The sequence below is a fragment of the Ambystoma mexicanum genome, chromosome 6q (genome assembly GCF_040938575.1).
Source record: "Ambystoma mexicanum isolate Mex_15411 chromosome 6q, UKY_AmexF1_1, whole genome shotgun sequence".
Lineage (NCBI taxonomy): Eukaryota > Metazoa > Chordata > Amphibia > Caudata > Ambystomatidae > Ambystoma > Ambystoma mexicanum.
Genome location: NC_090937.1, coordinates 179039430 through 179057025, shown reverse-complemented (window position 1 = coordinate 179057025; position 17596 = coordinate 179039430). Strand labels below are relative to the sequence as shown.

Genomic DNA, 17596 nt, shown 5'->3' with positions numbered 1-17596 from the left:
ACAGACTCACAGCGGCTTATGATCCGTAGAGGATGTCAGTTCGTTCAGGAGTATTCCCAAGTCCAATTCTAACACGTTGCTCTCTTCTTCAAGTCTCTGATTCTTCAGGACTTGTCTCTCTGCGGTTACCTGTCGTTGTACATGATGGAGCCATTGTGCAAACATAGGTCCCTGAGGGTTTTTCCAGGCTATGACTAGCCATCGTTTTGCCAATAGGACCAGGAATCCTGCTATTTTCTCTTGAAGATTCTGCCTTTTCCCTACTGGGAACATCCCCAACAAATACACCTTAGTTGTACAGTCAAACCGTTCCCTTACAAGGCTGTTAACCTTCTCCATTACCCTTTGGCAAAACCTACTAATCACAGAGCATGTCCAAACCATATTCCAGAACCCTGCCGATTCCTGTCAGCATCTTGGGCATCTATGTGAGTTACTGAGGTATATTGCATGTAACTTCTGAGGGGTGAGGTGAACCCGGTGTAGGATATTAAATTGTATTAATTTAAATATGGCGTTCCTCAATACTTTTTTAGTTTATAAGCGCATCTTGGAGCACTGCCTCTCATCCAGTGGTTCGCCTATACCCCTCACCCGTTTTTCTTTGACCTTCAGTTGGGGTAAGCTCCCACTGTCCTATCGTGCCCGGTATAACCTAGATGCTGTGTGCTTTCCCGTCCCCATGTTTAGCATGAAGTATCAGTGTTGCTTGGGGTTCTTCCGGTATCGATTACCATTGCGACCTTAGGGACTTGACCAGCCTGGCAAAATTCAAAAATGACCCTGCCGGCATTTGAAATTTCTCTGCGCATTCAGTAAAGGACCGTAGCTGTCCACCTTCAAACAGGTCCCCCGACACGCAGCACCCGACCCTGACACATTTATCGTCTCTTATGTCCATGACTATGGACACCAGCTGTTCATCTGTCCTTATGGGAATATATGGGCTGTATCCCTGTTTCAAGTGAAGCCTAGAGCAGGCACACTACCTGCACTATACACAGCTCTGCCTGGTTAAATGCATCACACCCTGTGCCCCTCAATATAATAATAATAATAGTAATTTGGCATTTATATAGCGCTACGAACCCTCAGGTATCTGAGCGCTGCTTATTATTACCCACAGTGTGTGGTGCTCATTTATCGACCTCTGAAGGATGAAAGGCTGATTTTGGCCCCGCCGGGATTTGAACCTGCATTAGCAAGCTCTGCACGGATGTCAAAGCGAGCGCTCTACTCGCTGTGCCACTTGACCGGCTAGGCCGGATATGGCACTTTCTATCTTCCCCATCTACTCTAACTGTTTCTCCATCTCCTATACTTCACCTCTCACTACGTCTGGCAGGAAGAAACTCAAGAAGGACATACTTCCCTCCAAACCAGGCCTTCCCATCGCTGACACTTACGTCAGTGCTTCCCCACATAGACGCTCACCAACATCCTCTTTGTCATTCCTTTTCGTGACTTATGGAGACCCCATATGGCCGCTTTGCTCTCTCCTTACTCTTCCTCACACATAAATGGTGGCACCCGCTGGGAGGCCGTTCTTGCCTCCTCTTCCACCTCCAGGGCCATCATAAATGTCTATCAAAACAGTACCATCCTAGTACAATGGCCTCAACCCAACCTCACACTTTTTGATAGGCTCCTTCCTCCCCTTGTCAACTTTCCTCTTTCCTCTTCACGTGCTCCCTTGCCACATGCCTCTACGGCTGCCCAGGCTCCCTTGCCAACTGTGCCCACTCTGGCTAACTTGCCTCCTACCAACCTCACAACTCTCCCATTGTTGCCCTCAACTGTACAGGTGCCCTTGCCTACTCACACTACACTGACAACCTTGTCAGCCCCTCCACCCTGCTGCCCTGGCCACCCACTGCCACTGCATCTAGAGCTCCCTTGCCTCCTCTGCCTCCTCCTACATCTATCTCTCAGTCACTCTTGCTGCTTGCGGAGGGCGGGGGGCCTCTGCCCCCTGCATCCCCTACGTAGGTCCTTCAAAAGTGGCAACCTGCTCCATGTCGCCACACTAAACTCTCGCTCTGCTGTCAAGCTCTCCTCTGACATCTGCCACCTCCTGGAACTCCTGGACCTTGATGTTCTTGCTCTTACTGAGACATGGTTTAAAGACAGCTCTGTCACGAGTTTTGACACACTCCTCCCTGAAGGTTACAAGATCCTCTCTGTGCCCAGGCCCAACAGGCCAGGAGGTGGAATAGCCTTAATCTTTCCTGAGTGGATCCCTGTTTCCAATATTCCCATTCAGGTCTACTCCTCTTTTGAATGCCTGCTCTGCAGGCGCTCTCTCTCACCTGTTGCCTCTCTTACTCTGGCCACCTTCTATCGGCCGCCGGGCCAGCAGATCCTCTTCCTCTTGGAATGGGCTGACCAGGCCTCTTCTCTTCTCTCCCCCTGTTCCCAACTCCTCCTGCTGGGGGATCTTAACATCCATCTTGACTCTCCTGACTCTTCAGGACCTTTCCGAAACATATGTGACTCCCTTTCTCTTTCCATTCTACCCTCCGGTCCAACGCACACTGTTGGCCACGCCTTGGATGCTCTCATTACCGCAGACATCCCACTCTCTATTCCTCTCACTACTTCACTCTCATGGACTGATCATTCGCTTCTCTCTTCTCAGTTGAAGCTCTCTTCTCCTGTGGCAATGGCACACCCTACACCACCTCCTGCCTTCAAGGTCATCCGACCCATGAAAAGTGTTTCTGTGGCTGCATTTGCTTCCACCTACTCCCCTCCTTGCTGCGGCTGACTCCCATCCTGATACAGCCCTCGCCAAATTTCATCGTTCCATCTCCAACACTCTTGACATTCTTGCCCCTGTCATGATGGTCCGACTGAAGCCTTCCAAAAAGGGCAACTCTTAGTAAGACTCCGATCTGGCTGCCCTTAAACACAAGTGCAGAGCAGCGGAACGGAAATGGGGATCTTCAGGTACACCCTCCGACAAACTGGCCTGCCGCCTTCTTCAAAGGCAATATAGACTCTGCATCCGGTCCAAGAGTCTGCTTTCAAGCCGGCATCTCCACGGCGTCTAACAACACGGCCAAATTCTTCAAAGTCTGCAAGGAACTGGCCAACCCACTGCAACCGCATCTACTACTACACCTAGCCAGGCCCTTTGGGCGGCCATGGCTGCACACTTCACCACCAAAACACATGACATCCTGTCCTCTCTCTCTTCTGCCGCCCCCTGCACCAACATCTCTTGGGCCCCCCTTGGCTGCCCCCCCACCCCTCCCCTCTTCTGTCCTCCCTCTCCCCTGTCACACCTGATGAAAGCCTCCTCCAAACAGGTGGACCCCTGCCCCTCCAAAACCATCAAGGACAATATTGACACTCTCGTTCCAGCCTTGGCCCACCTCTGCAACCACTCATTCACCTCTGGAGTTTTCCACTCTCTTCTCAAGCACTCTCTTGTGCATCCTCTGCTCAAAAAACCCTCTGCCGACCCGTCCATTCCGGCAAACTATCGCAGATCTCCATCACCCCTTTCCTAGGAAAACTCCTGGAGATGCTGGCTATCACTCAACTAACCCTCCATACTGAATCTGTTGGTTGTCTCCATTACCATCAGTCTGGCTTTAGAGCATCCAGAGGCACGGAAACTGCTCTTCATAACACCTGTGAAGACCTGCTCTCAAATCTTAACTCCAACTCTCCCTCTGTCCTCATTCTTCCCGACCTATCTTGTACTTCCAATACCGTAAACCACAACATCCTGATCACTGTCAGATTCCTAAACTGTTGAACATGTAGCGTGGCCGAAGAGCTGTTCCTACCAATGTTTCCCTCTGAATGGAATAAACATGCAGAAGAATCAATTAGTTGGAAGATGGAACACAGCTCGAAACACAGGAGAACTGCAAAGAAACAAGGACACTATCAATAGATTGTCAAGCAGCAGCTTAATAATAACAATGTTAGACTGGATCTCAGCTAACCTGTCTTTAGATGGTGTTAGATTAGGGACATGAATTTTTTGTGCCACCCTTCTTGACACAGACCCCAACCTATACACCAAGTATAGAAAAACATGATTACGTGACTGTTTTGAGACTGAATTAAGCACTATGTATGAATTCTTACCAGTGTGTGAGTAATGAAAACTTGATGAGTTTCTGAATTCCCAAGCCGGAGTGCAGCAAGTGAAAGAAAGCTAACCCTGATGGCACTCGGACGCCTAAATCCGGGTTGGGCTAAGTCTCTAGTTCTAGGTAGCCAGCTTTCCCGCCGAAACGAAGACGCCTAACGGTTGTGCACACTATGTGGAAGTCTCTAGTCTGTGTGCAATAAGGTTTGGGCAGAATACACTTGCTAAGCACCACCTGCGTTCTTCAGGATGTTTAGGAGTCTCGTAGAACTGTGCTATCAGAGCGAGGCAATCCTGGGTCAGAGAGTGCGGCAGAACAGAAAACAATGTTGAAACAAAGGCACGTCAAGGAGTAGGCCAGTCGGAACCTTGCAGGCAGAACAGGAGACAAAACGTTGAGGCAGGATCAGATCAAGATGTAGTCAGGGTCAGAACCGTGCGGGCAGAAAACAGCACCAACAGCAGGCAAAGAATGCTCGATAAACCAAAAGCCGTAAAACGTTGCCGTAGAAATCCATTCGTACAAGATAAGGGCGAGAAAGTGATCAGGTCGAGGTAACAAGCAGGGTCTGGTCCACGTAATTGCCAGTAGCCCCGGAATCCAGCAAAGCTTCTCCAGCCCAAGAAATACCAGACAGAAGCCTAAACTCACCCTTAATTCTGAAAGGAGGGGACATGATAGAGTCCAGACAAGTAGAGCTCAGCAACTGCACTCCATCTATTGCCGAGGCCTTCAATAAATGTTCTGGTGAACCACAATAGAAACATAAGTTAGAGGTCGTCTTCTCTCTCTTTCTTCAGGAGTCAAGGGACTCCTAACTACACCGATTTGCATGGGTTCGGGAGTCTCACTAGTGGAACCAGAAGACGCTAGAGGAATGTGTACAAACACCCTTTTTTCTCCTTTTCTTTCTGCCCTTCTGGCATCGATCTGTAGGATCAGATCAAGATGTTCGGGAAACATAGTAGGGACCACAGGAACCGTAGCTAACATATCCTTCAAACAATCAGGCAATCCTTTGTAGAATAAGAAAGCCTTTTTGTTTTCTGGCCAACCAGTCTCAGCCATCAACTGGTTATATTTTGCCACATAAGCAAGGAGCAAAGTATTTGCTTGTTGCAAAGCGAGCAGTTCTAGTTGAGTAGCCTGCATCTTGTATTGTGTATCAAAGACGCGACCCATGGCATCTATTAATGCGCCGCAGTCATATAACAATGGACTGCCTGCTTCCAACAGAGGATTTGCCCATGCAGCAGCTGTACCCCTCAAATGGGATAATATAAAAGCTGCTTTTGTCATGGAGTCAGGAAAGGAATTTGGGCGACATAAGAAATGCAATCTGCATTGATTAAGGAATGTCCAAAATACCTTTGGTTCTCCGGTGAATCTTTCCGGAGGGGTCAAAGGAAACTGTGATGTCATGTAAACTGGACCGGTGTCCTGACGTGGCAAGGATACACCTGACCCAGAAGCTACTGCTGGAGGAGGTACCACAACCACTGCAGGCTGGGTAGCAGCCTGAAGTTCATCTATGCAGCGCTGCATGGAAGCATGCGCTGATGGCCATATCTGAACATAGATCTGCCATTATGTGCATGATGGTAGCTAGTGTTTTGTTAGTGTCCCTTTAGTAGGCTTCTGATTATGTCAGATTCCTAGACTGTTGAACACGTAGAGTTCTTCCTACCAATGTTTCCCTGTGATTGGAATAAACATGCAGAGGAATCAATTAGATGGAAGATGGAACACAGCTCGAAACACAGGAGAACTGCAAAGAAACAAGAACACTGTCAATAGGTTGTCAAACAGCAGTGTAATAATAACAATGGTAGACTGGATCTCAGCTAACCTGTCTTTAGATGGTGTTAGATTAGAGACATTAATTATTTGTGCCACCCTTCTTGAGACGGAACCCAAACCTATACACCAAGTATAGAAAAACAAATTACGTGACTGTTTTGAGAATAAGACTAAATTAAGCACTATGTATATGTTCTTACCAGTGTGTGAGTAATGAAAACTTGATGAGTTTCTGAGTTCCCAAGCCAGAGTGCAGCAAGTGAAAGAAAGCTAACCCTGACGGCACGCGGATGCCTACATCCGGGTTGGGTCTCTAGTTCCAGGTAGCCATCTATCCTGCCGAAACAAGGACGCCTAACGGCAATGCACACTATGTGGAAGTCTCTAGTCCGTGTGCAATAAGGTTTGGGCAGAATACACTTGCTAAACACTACCAGCGTTCTTCCGGATGTTTAGGAGTTTCGTAGAGCTGTGCTGTCAGAGCGAGGCAATCCAGGGTCAGAGATAGCGCGGCAGAACAGAAAACAACGTTGAAACAAGAGCAGGTCAAGGAGTAGTCCGGTCGGAACATTGTGGGCAGAACAGGAGACAAAATGTTGAGGCAGGAGCAGATCAAGGAGTACTCCGGGTCAGAACCGTGCGGGCAGAAAACAGTGCCAACAGCAGGCAAAGAATGGTCGATAATCCAAAACACGTGAAACGTTACCGTAGAAATCCGTTCATACAAGATAAGGGCGAGACAGTGATCAGGTCAAGGTAACAGGCAGGGTCTGGTAATGCGAGAAGTCAGAAGCAATGAAAATACAACAAGGTATCGTGGTTTTGAATCAGAAGCGCCGGTGTAACACAAAGTGAAAGTTTAAATACACTAATCACGTGAGGTAACCGGACTCCGCCTCCCTGAACAAGAAACACAGTGCCTAGCGTGGAGAGGACGCCATCGTTGCCACGGCCTCCACGTGGACTACTGACGGAAAATGTATTGTCTCATGCTACGAGGTGTAGATGGTTCTGCATGGGTGTTTACACGTGAAGAGTGAAGGGTTATGGCACTTCTTTCATTATTGCAGCCTTTATACTGCTGTTGAGATAATAAACAGTAACTCCACCTCTGGCTCAAGAGTCGTGCATGCTGACTCGCATTCCTGACAAGCACCCGTCTCCGTGATACCCTGGGCATCACAGATCAGGCCCTGACGTGGCTTGCCTCCTTTCTCTCTGACCGGCCCTCCTAGGTAGAACTCGGGCCCTTTCTCTCCTCTACCACTCTCTCCACTTGTGGTGTCCCCCAGGGATCTAACATTTCCCCCTGGTTCTTCAATACCTACATGGCCTCCTTGCTCTACATTTACTGCTAACATTCAGTGTTATGCAGATGACACACAGCACTCTTTCAGGCTACCCTCGGCATCCTCCTCCTCCTCGCTCATCCCTCACTCCCTATCCGTATTTCAGGCTTGGTGTGCTGCTAACGATCTATGCCTGAATGCCAGTAAGACAGAGATAGTCCTTCTTGGCACCCCGCTCCTGCTTTCCCAATTTCTCACTGACCTGCCCCCCTTGGCCTTGCGCCCTCACCTACCAATGAGGCATAAATCTTGTGGTCATCTTCGACTCCACTCTCTCCTTCTCTTCTCACATCTCAGACATCTCCAAAAAGTCCAATTACCAACTGCTTCTCCTCAGAGGTATTCATCCTCTTCTCACTTTCCCCAGAGGCTCATCACCTCGAGATCCCTGGTTCTCTCTAGGCTGGACTATTGCAGCAGCCTCTTTCTCAATCTTCTTACTTCTACTCTCCGTCCTCTTCAACTCATCCAGAAAAGAACCGCAAGGCTTATCCTTGGCCTCAAGCCCTGGGACTGCATCTCTCCGGTGCTAAAATCCCTCCACTGGCTTCCCGTGACTGCAAGGATCAAGTTCAAAACCCTCTGCATAATACACAAGGCTTTCTGGGGCTGGGGCCCGCCCTATCTACAACACTCTCTTCCTAAATACTCTCCCTCTAGAGTCCTCCGCTCGTCCTCCTCCAACTCTCTGCGGGTGAGCCGATTTCACAAACAGAGATTTGGGGGTATATCTTTTTCCTCTGAAGGTGCTTCCCTCTGGAACAGCCTCCCTGCCTCTCTGCCTCTCTCCATCTTGAGCCGGAGCACCTTAAGTTCAGGAAACTCCTCAAGACCATCCTTTTCTCTTCCTCCTTCTCTCCCTCTCCCCTGCTAACCTCCTTTCTTTTCTCTCCACCTCCTTTCTCCTCCCTAACTCTGTTCAGTATTGCTGACTGGTTGCCTCCAGAGCCTACAGGTCCCAGACTCCCCCGCCAATCTTTTGCACTTGCCTTTGGGCCGCTGCACTTTGTTGAACATTACTGCACTTGCAGCTTACCCTCCTTGAGCGGGACAATCTCTCTGCACTTAACCCAGGGCCCTGCTTGACCGGACTCTTTGTCCCCCCGAGATCCCCCCGTCTCTGCACCTCCGTCTGTACGCATGCATGACCTAAATGTACCAGGACCAGTTAGTTTGTCTGTGCTGTAGCTCCCCGCCCTGACGTTTCTGTCTCCCCCTCCCGAGCTTGGTCTCAAATTTACCACTTCATGCACTTGCACTAGGAGAATGTATGCTAGTTTCTCTGTTTAGATCATTTGGTACCTTCAAGGCCTAAGAATGATCACTGTATTCCCTTGTTACCTTCCCGTCTTGAAGCGCTTTGAAGCACTTCACCTGTGTATAAGCGCTATATAAGTAAACAATAAATATATTTCCCATCTAATCCCTGCATCCGGGAGTTCCCTGAACGTTTTCTGCACTAATTTGGCTAGCGGGAAGACCACAGACTTCTCATTGTTGACCTGGAACCCTGACAGCCTCCCAAATTTTTCCAGGACTTCTAGCATGTATGGGATGTGCACACTCGGTTTCCATATGTACAGTAGTACATCGTACGCGTACAGGGATATTACGTGGTAGTGCCCCGCCACCAGAATTCCTGCCTCCTCGTATTGCCATCTAAAGATATTCACGAGGGGTTCTGGTGCCATCCTTGGGTGTCCCTCTCTCCAACCGCCAAATTGATGAGATTTCTGTTATGTTTATACTAAGGTATGCAGGTAAGCTCAGCTCCATTGTAGAATGTTCCTTTGGAATGTTTATGTATGTGTTCAGGGAACGTTCCTTTCAGAAGCAGTTGGGAGCCTGCTCTGGTGTATACTGGACCGGTGGATGCCTTTTCCCTGCCTTCATACTTACCTGTTAACTTCTAAATAAATATACTTATAAAGTACAGAGCGCGTGTTCTTCATTCTGACTCAACAAAAAATGGACAATCCTATATTGGCGACGAGGATGGGATTGAGGAAAGCAGCAGATGTCCACTCAGAAGAAGGAGCGCTTACACAAATGGATCACATGAAGTATACAGGAAAAAAAAGGAAGGCACATGTAATCTCATCAGCAGAAACGAAGAGAAAGAAATGTATGAGGTAAAGGGAATTCCGCATGAAAGGCCCGAAATATGGGGAGGCATCCACCGGGTCCATTACCCACCCCTTCCCCTAGATAAGGAGTCAGCTATGGAGAGGGTGGAGAAAGTCGTTGAAATATGGCAGTGTGACGACTTAGTGTGCAGTGCTGGCAGATTGGGAACAGCTCTGAGCGCTCCAGCTGTGAGAGTTATGGGAGAAATGGAGAGTTTTCACTTGTGTTCTGTGCCGTTAAGCTGCTGTGTCCCGTTAAACATGAGCGGAATGGGAGAAGAAAGCAGTTTCTGGGCTGTATTCAAAAATACAAGAGTGAGAGAGCAAGCTTCACCTTTCGATGTTAGGAGGCCTGGTTTGTGTCGTGCGGAGTCTCTGCTTAGGCTGACTGCAGAGGGTCTAATGATGACGTTGCTGGCTGGAAGATTAACTCCATCAGCTCACGAGAGCGACGGTTGGCCAGATATGAAGAGAATGCCTCGCATAGGAAAAAATAGGAAAACATGTCCATTTGTTTCTAAGGTTGATTGGCCTCACACCACTGCTACCAATCATTGGAGATTAGGTGTACTGCAAGACTCTCAAAGTGGAGGGTGTGATTGTAACATATCGAATGATTTGAAGAAAGGTCCTATTTTGTTTCCGGATGAACGTCGTGTAAGTGAAGACACCAACAAGCTTTTACCTAGGCGCTCCATGAAGATAAACTATGAAACAGTAAGAGATAATGACTGTTCATGTTTTAAGTTAATGCTGCCAGATCACAATAGTGAGTTTGTAAAGCATCAAGAGCCAGCACGGAGGCAGCTGGACGGCGTGCCTTTCATTTACGGTTGGATAGATGACATTTTCGGAAGTTTCAAAGAGCCGCTCTCACGAGTTTCTGAATACTCTTTGGGCTCTGCTCCAAAATATCCTGTCATCACAAATGAAAAGGAACGTCAAAATTTGGCATGGTTTGATGATATATTTGGGCAGTTTAAGGAGCCATTGAGAAGGAAAAAGTATTGCTAGTGTGGCTCTTGTAAGAAATAAAGGGGGTTGATAATTACATGTTTGCCATTCACTAATTGCACTATGCTAATTGTAATTGTGTTTCATATTATTAACCTTTCTTTGCAGCATAAAAAAAAAAAAAGTTATTGGAGAAAAGTGCAACAGTGGGGTGACTGTTTGACTTTGGCGGACAAATGTCCTCGCACTAAGTGCAATTTTTTTTTGAGTGAGATATTTTGGTGGGACTGTTTGTCCCGGCACAAATTGTGAAATTTCTTTGGTGGTCTTCCTGGGTTCAGGTGGTCGCACCACAGTTGGGGGATTGGTTGTCCCGGCTGAAAGAGTGCAAATTTTTTGGTGGTCTTCCTGGGTTCAGGTGGTTGCACCACAGTTGGGGGATTGGTTGTCCCGGCTCAAAGAGTGCAATTAATTTGGTGGTCTTCCTGGGTTCAGGTGGTCGCACCACGGTTTGGGGATTGGTTGTCCCGGCACAAAGTGCAGTTTTGTTTTGGGGGATTGGTTGTCCCGGCACAAATAGTGCAATTAATTTGCTGGCCTTCCTGGGTTCAGGTGGTCGCACCACGGTTTGGGGATTGGTTGTCCTGGCACATAGTGCAAGTTTTTGGTTAGTGAGAATATACTAATTGCATCAATGTGATAATATAAAGTTTTTTTTCACCGGTAACATCACAAAGGACTTTGTAGCTGAATATTTTGGACTCAATTGATTTTGCACAATCTTGTTTACCAAATATTATAGGCGCAAATTGCCTAAGTGTAAATGAGTTTCTGTGAGAGAGTGTGAAAAAAGAAGGACGGTTGAGATTGAGTGTACTTAGGTGTGTCAAATTGTGGGAGATTAGAAATCCCGGCACTGTTTCAAAGAAGTATCCTTCCCGGAACCCATCCCGCATACTACTAGAAGCAAAGTAAAATTGCCATTCCCCTCAACATCACAAAGGTCTTTGTAGCCAAATATTATGAACGCAATTGATGTTTATACACTTGTTGTCAGATATTTTGCGCGCGAATTGCCAAGTGTGTGATGTGATTTTATGCAAGAGTGGAAGTGAGCAAATGGAGTATTAAGTGTTGGTGGGATTGGTTGTCCCGGCACTTGGTGCATGTTTTTTTTGGCGGTCTTCTGGGTTCAGGTGACCGTTCCATATTTTCTTAAAAGGTAGGTCTATTCACACATGGAAATCAGTCTAAGTTGTGGATGGATACAGTTCGTGGGAATTAGCTTTTATGGTTTCATTGATTTTGGTTTCATTGATTTTTCCTGTGGTTGGTAAAGATTTTTTTTTAGAGAAAAGGGAGTAATTTATCTGTGCTTAGGTAGTACCATCTTTGGAAAAAATTATCAGTGATTCAAGGTTCTTGTTTGTCATTGGTGGATAAGGGTGTGGTGTAGTTGATTGTGGGCTGGTTCCCTATTGCGAGGATGTAGTGGTAATGGCCTGCCACAAATTAGATGGTTTTGTTAGAGAAGTTGAAGATACTATGACAGTGTTCCTGATGTTCATTTTATCAATTACTTGCAATGCACTAAGTAATTCTGTGTCAATGAAATGTTCAAAAATCTGTTTGTACACTTTATGAGAAGTTTGATTTGCAATGAAATTATTTTCACTTGGTTAAATATTTTGCATCATAGTCATGAGTGCTTTGTCAATGAAATCTCTCACAATCTTTTGGTACATCTTGATGAGAAGTGTTTGTTGGGCAATTTTACATTTTGCCTTAATTATTAATTGGTCAAAGGTTAAAGGGGGGAGATGTGTTATGTTTATACTAAGGTATGCAGGTAAGCTCAGCTCCATTGTAGAATGTTCCTTTGGAATGTTTATGTATGTGTTCAGGGAACGTTCCTTTCAGAAGCAGTTGGGAGCCTGCTCTGGTGTATACTGGACCGGTGGATGCCTTTTCCCTGCCTTCATACTTACCTGTTAACTTCTAAATAAATATACTTATAAAGTACAGAGCGCGTGTTCTTCATTCTGACTCAACAAAAAATGGACAATCCTACAATTTCTTTCCCAGTTTTCACCCTTGTCGTTGCTCTTTCCTTTTAATCTCCTGGGAACACTCCAAAGATGGGGCCCTATTAAGAGCATCCCACCTGAGCGTAGGTTTCTCGTCTTTGTTTAAATCCAACTATTACCGAATCACTTAAACATCTCCTAATATGCTGTGTGGCTACAGTCGATCTTAGGAATTACTTCTTCAGCAAATTTGTACACAACTCCACTTATTTGAGTTTGGACTCTTCTTGAATCGGGTTATGACTGCGCCCAAATTTCCTTAATCATTGCGCTGACTTGTCTGATTTTTAATTCATCAAAGACTAGGCAAATCCAGTTATAACAGTTGATGTACTGTGACGTATTTATTTATCTATCATGTCTTTATATGTCGTCTTTGATGTTTTGCATTGTGAAACCATACGCAAAAAAACAACCACACATGCTTCTTGTTAACTATACTGCGATTGATGGTTTGTTTCTCATTCATGCTCAGGAATATCTAATCTGGAATGGAAGAAAAAGAAGTTTTGAATTCTACTGATTCAAGTAGCTCCAGTGAATTGGCCCCATTCTGTGCTGATGATAGGACAAATTCCACATTTGGCACAACTGGCTCAGTGAATGAGGTCTACGATGACCATCTACAAGAGACGGTGGACAATGTGTGCTTTAAACCTGTAAAAGACAGAGGTCAGCTCACCAGGAAGAAACTATGTGGTTATCTGAATAAATTTGGCACCAAGGGACCAATCAAAGCCTGGAAGTATCGTTGGTTCTTCTATGACGAGAAGCGGTGCCTCTTGCTTTATTACAGGACAGCACATGATGTCAATCCTCTTGGAAACATTGACCTATGCAGCGCTATCTTCGATTGCAAGATGGATGCAGAGGAGGGGACATTTGAGATCAAAACGCCAAGCCGAGTTTTTATCCTTAAGGTGAGAGATATTCTAGTAATCAGCCCATTTCATATCACACTTTTAATACTTGACAAAGCCATTGTTGTTTGCTTTCACACTATGCCCAAATGTATTTGTGAGGTGCAGGACTAAAGTCTCAGTAGGCTTGCACAGGGAAGCACAAAAGACATGTGAAATATAGTCAGAAGAGCGGGTGCATGACATACCCAAGGACAGTGAACTGTGACGACCCAGGATTAACAGAATACATGCTAAATGATGGGGTCAATGCTTTTTATTAGTCAAAGAGGTTGGGTTGGATAAAAGCCTATTAGGTTGGAGGATTTCTCTGTAGGAAAACAGGATAGCCCCTATTGGCTATAACTGTCTCTGTGTAGAACATGATTATTTTATAAAGTGCCAATGTTTTGTAAGCTGATGGGTTTTTCTACAAATTCCCAGTCTAATCAGAACTATTGGTCATTGTCTATGGTAGGGGGTCTCACGTGTCCTCTGGCTCCCCTCTCCTCTTAGGTATGGGATGGGATAAACACCTAAAGATCCTAGGGGGTTCACATAATAACTTAAATGTATACCTGTTCTGAAAGTGTCAACATGACTAACTCCAAAGGTGTAGGGATCTATTTATAGGACTCCTTGTCAGGATTCACTAATCTATTGTACACAAGGTCTTAGGGATATAGGTTAGTGTAGAGTAGTTTAGTGAAGTGGGCATTTGCACAGTCTTTGCTGTAGGTTTCTTCTTGGTGGAGATATTCCTGCAGTCTTGTAATGGGTCGGCCTCCTGACTTGATAAGTGTATACTCCAACTAGCAAAAATGTCTTCTCTATTTCCTTAGGGTGTTACTCTAAACATACCAGCAAGCGTTTATCCTCTTGCTAGGGTTTTAACTTGCTATACCAGCAAGTATTTCATCCCCTTTCTACGGGTCATTCTCTGGTTGTACTTGTATCACTCACCACCCTTAGGTCACCTTCTCAGGGTGCAGCTCTGGCCTCCACACCCTCTGGTCTACCTTTTCTGGTCTCTCTTGATCTCAGACTCCTCCAAGGGTCTTAGATATAGCCCACTGAAGTTCTTGGCTCCTCGTCCCAGCCAGTACATGAGATATAACCCACATTTGGCTATTGTGTCTTACTCTCTGGATTCTTGCTTGCTTCTTTTCTCTGTCTCTTTGGGCACCTTCCCAATTGTGCCATTCCTACCTTCCACTGGCCTTTTTGGTAGGGCTGTTGCTTACTCTGCTCTTCCCCCTTGCCTACCTCAGACGTGTTTCAACCTCCCTCATTGTTTTCCGCAGGCGATGACCCTCATCTTCTGTGACGCTCACCTGACTCCCACGGAGGCGCTAGCCTGGTTCGCGCTGCTGTGACCTCTTCTAAGGTGATGCGCAGGGTTCGGAAGACGGACTGGACCGGGCCCCCAAATCTGGCTTGTCTGGCTTGCAGAACTATCCTTCTGTAGGCGAAAATAGGGGATTAACTGTCTGCGGGGTAATGAAATCAGCCTCCCACTTTCCCCTCTCACCCTCCTCGAAACCCTTCTGTGATTCCTCGTAGCGTCTCACCTTAGGGTCTGGAAGGACGAGCTCTCCATCCTGCTTCTGATGCAGGGGCGCGTTGGTATCCAGTTACTTCACTGGATTTTCGGATTGGTGAGAACCAAACTTGCTTGGCTTCCAGGTAAGTTTTTTGATAAGAGGTTCCCCTTGTGTCCATGCATTAATGTACTAATGCTAGTGTCTTTTTCCCCATAGGGGCCGGGGTACGGAATGGCGGGGAACAGGCACCGACCCGAGATGAGAGGTGAAATCCTTGAAGAAATCAGGTAAGTCTTTAATGAGCATTTTTTGGTAATGTCTTTTCATTCACTCATTAACGCTGATGTCTCTTTTTGCCCTTAGGGGCCGGGGTCCGGAAATGCCAGGATGCGGCGCGGACCCGAAATGAAGAGGGAATGAATCAACAGGTAAGTCTTAACATGGAGATTTAGCTTTCCTTATTCCCTTCTCTCTCTCACCTTTTGTTCTGGTCTTTTTCTCCCTAGGCGCTGGGGCGTGACTGCGAATCCGGAGGATCGCTGCTGAACATGGAGGCGCCCTGTAAAGGTGAGTGGAATGCGGTGCTGCAGCGATCGACGCAATGAGCTTTTAAATAAAAGTCTTCCTTTTCAGGATTGTCGGCGAGATGTCTCCGGGATGCGGATTTAGCAGGTAAGGACTTTTCCTTCTTCTGTTCTCTTCTTCTCTTCCTTCGCAGGTGATCCAGGATGCTGGCAGGCGTGGCAGAAGTCAGGATGCAGGAGCAGACACGGTGAGCGTCCAGCTGCTAGATGCAGAACAACGCGAAGCACGTGTGGCTGTTCGGGTGGGGTTTAAATAGCCTTGGAAGAAGTTCCAGGTATGTACCCTTCCTCCAATCAGGTATGTATCCTTCCCCGATCACGCCCGGATGGTAAATTAGTCCCACACGTAAAGTAGTTCCTTTCAGGCCTCAAGGAGGCCGGGATCCTGCAGCATGGTCTGCATCAGGTAAGTGCACCCAAGCACATCCATAATGAGCCTGGCGCCTATGGCGCCAGGACTGATGTCTTTTATGAGCCTGGCGCCATAGGTGCCAGGACACTGTCCAAAGGGCCCCTATATGGGGTTGCTGGGTCCTTCCTTGGGGACTGGATGTCCGCTTTCGGGGACGCAGGGCTTGAACCGGCTCCCCGGGAGCGGGCATCATGACATCTTCCTCTTCCCCCTCTTTGTAATTGGTTGTCCTAACTTCCCTTCTGCCGGTAATCGACTCAGTCTCCCATTATCAAGTCAGGCAGAAGGGATGCTGGCATCGCATGGCTCCTCAGTGCAAAGACTGACTTCGGCATTGGGCTCCTCTACGGTTGCAAGATGCACTTTTGGGGATAAGCAAGGGAGTGGTGTTGGTGGGGTCCATGCAGGGGAACAATTACAGGTTGCATGCAACTAGCTAGCAAGCATAACAAGTTACTTGAACACTCTACATGCACACACCAGAACATTTCTTACTTGCCAAAAGTTAGTTATCACTAGCCATGGCTAGTAGCTAGTGCACATTTTGACGCCTGGGTCCAAGTCATAGCCTTGTTGGTTTAAAGCAGAGGAAGTCTTTCTCACTGAGAGCCTGATCCTTTATTCCCTATCCCTGAAGGATAACGGGTAGTGTGTAATCTGTACGGTCTGATAATGAGGCGGCAGAGTGAGTCAAAGTATGTGCAGCTGCTATTGGTTCATCTGGCAGTGTTTTGTCTTCAGACATCAGAGGAGCAATGGGTTTGAACATCCCCACCCCACCTTGCAAAGGTTTGGATGGCCCAGAGTGTCAGTCAATCTTGTTTCTTTTCCCTATTTCTCTGAACATGGGCAATAGATAGTGTGGCCACTGCAAAGCATGAGAGATTTGGAAGCAGGAAGGGGCTCAGAGGAATCCCCAGCATGTCTCATCCAAGGTGAACACTACTAGGTTTTGTGGATTGGCATCCCGACCCTCGAGTCCACCTAATATTATCAGATGATCGACTTGTTCCTCACAGTCCTGCTAACCATTTCCCCCTCCTCCTCTGACACCATCTGTTGGAATAACTGCCAAAAAGTGTGTCCATCTTTAGCATTCTGAAAGGAATCCCACAACTGCACTTTTAATAAATCACTGCCATAATTGTGCAAGATGTTCCCTACCCGAGGTTCTAACTCATGAACCTGTGATCCAAAACATGACCTAAAATGTACACAGTGATTTATGTTTAGGCTTCCTGCTTCATAAGCAGCTGGCACTGAAATCCTTCAAGCATTTGCCAAGAAGGGGATGGGGTAAAAGTGGTTTAGGGCCAAAGACCCACTAACCAGGCCTGAAGGGCCTTCAGAGAACCCATGCTTTCTGGCAATTGAGAGACTCCACCGCCAGGATTCCTACCAAATTGGAAATCACCCTTGCCCTTCCGATCAGCATTGGGAACCAGGCTCACATGATCCCAATACTACTTGCAGTGACTAACCTAGCCTATGATAATAACAAGCATCAGTCCCACAAGGCTTTTCTGTAAAAAGAAATATACCCGTGAAAGACAAACCTACAAATCTACCATGTACATTGTGACTATTCCTTAGATGTTGTCACTTCTCCCTATGGGACAGCTCTTTCTCATGAGGCTAGGTAGGTGAAGCTGCTGTTCAATAGTCCCCCTGTTTACTCTGCTAGAAAGACTTCTTGGACTTTACCTGAACGCTGCACTTAATCCAACTTAAT

At 46.8% G+C, this 17596-nt stretch overlaps 1 protein-coding gene across 4 annotated transcripts in view; it reads left to right on the top strand.

Annotated features, from left to right (window-relative positions):
* Positions 1-17596, top strand: part of TBC1D2 (TBC1 domain family member 2) — a 1652487-nt gene that overhangs the window by 118783 nt on the left and 1516108 nt on the right. For 3 of the 4 annotated variants that reach the window (XM_069630602.1, XM_069630603.1, XM_069630604.1), the window contains exon 2: positions 12901-13345. The exons of the other annotated variant lie outside the window; for it this stretch is intronic. In XM_069630602.1, coding sequence (XP_069486703.1) covers positions 12917-13345 — 429 coding nt within the window. In that variant the 5' untranslated portion in view covers positions 12901-12916. The remainder of the gene's footprint in view (positions 1-12900; positions 13346-17596) is intronic. 4 annotated transcript variants of the gene reach the window in all.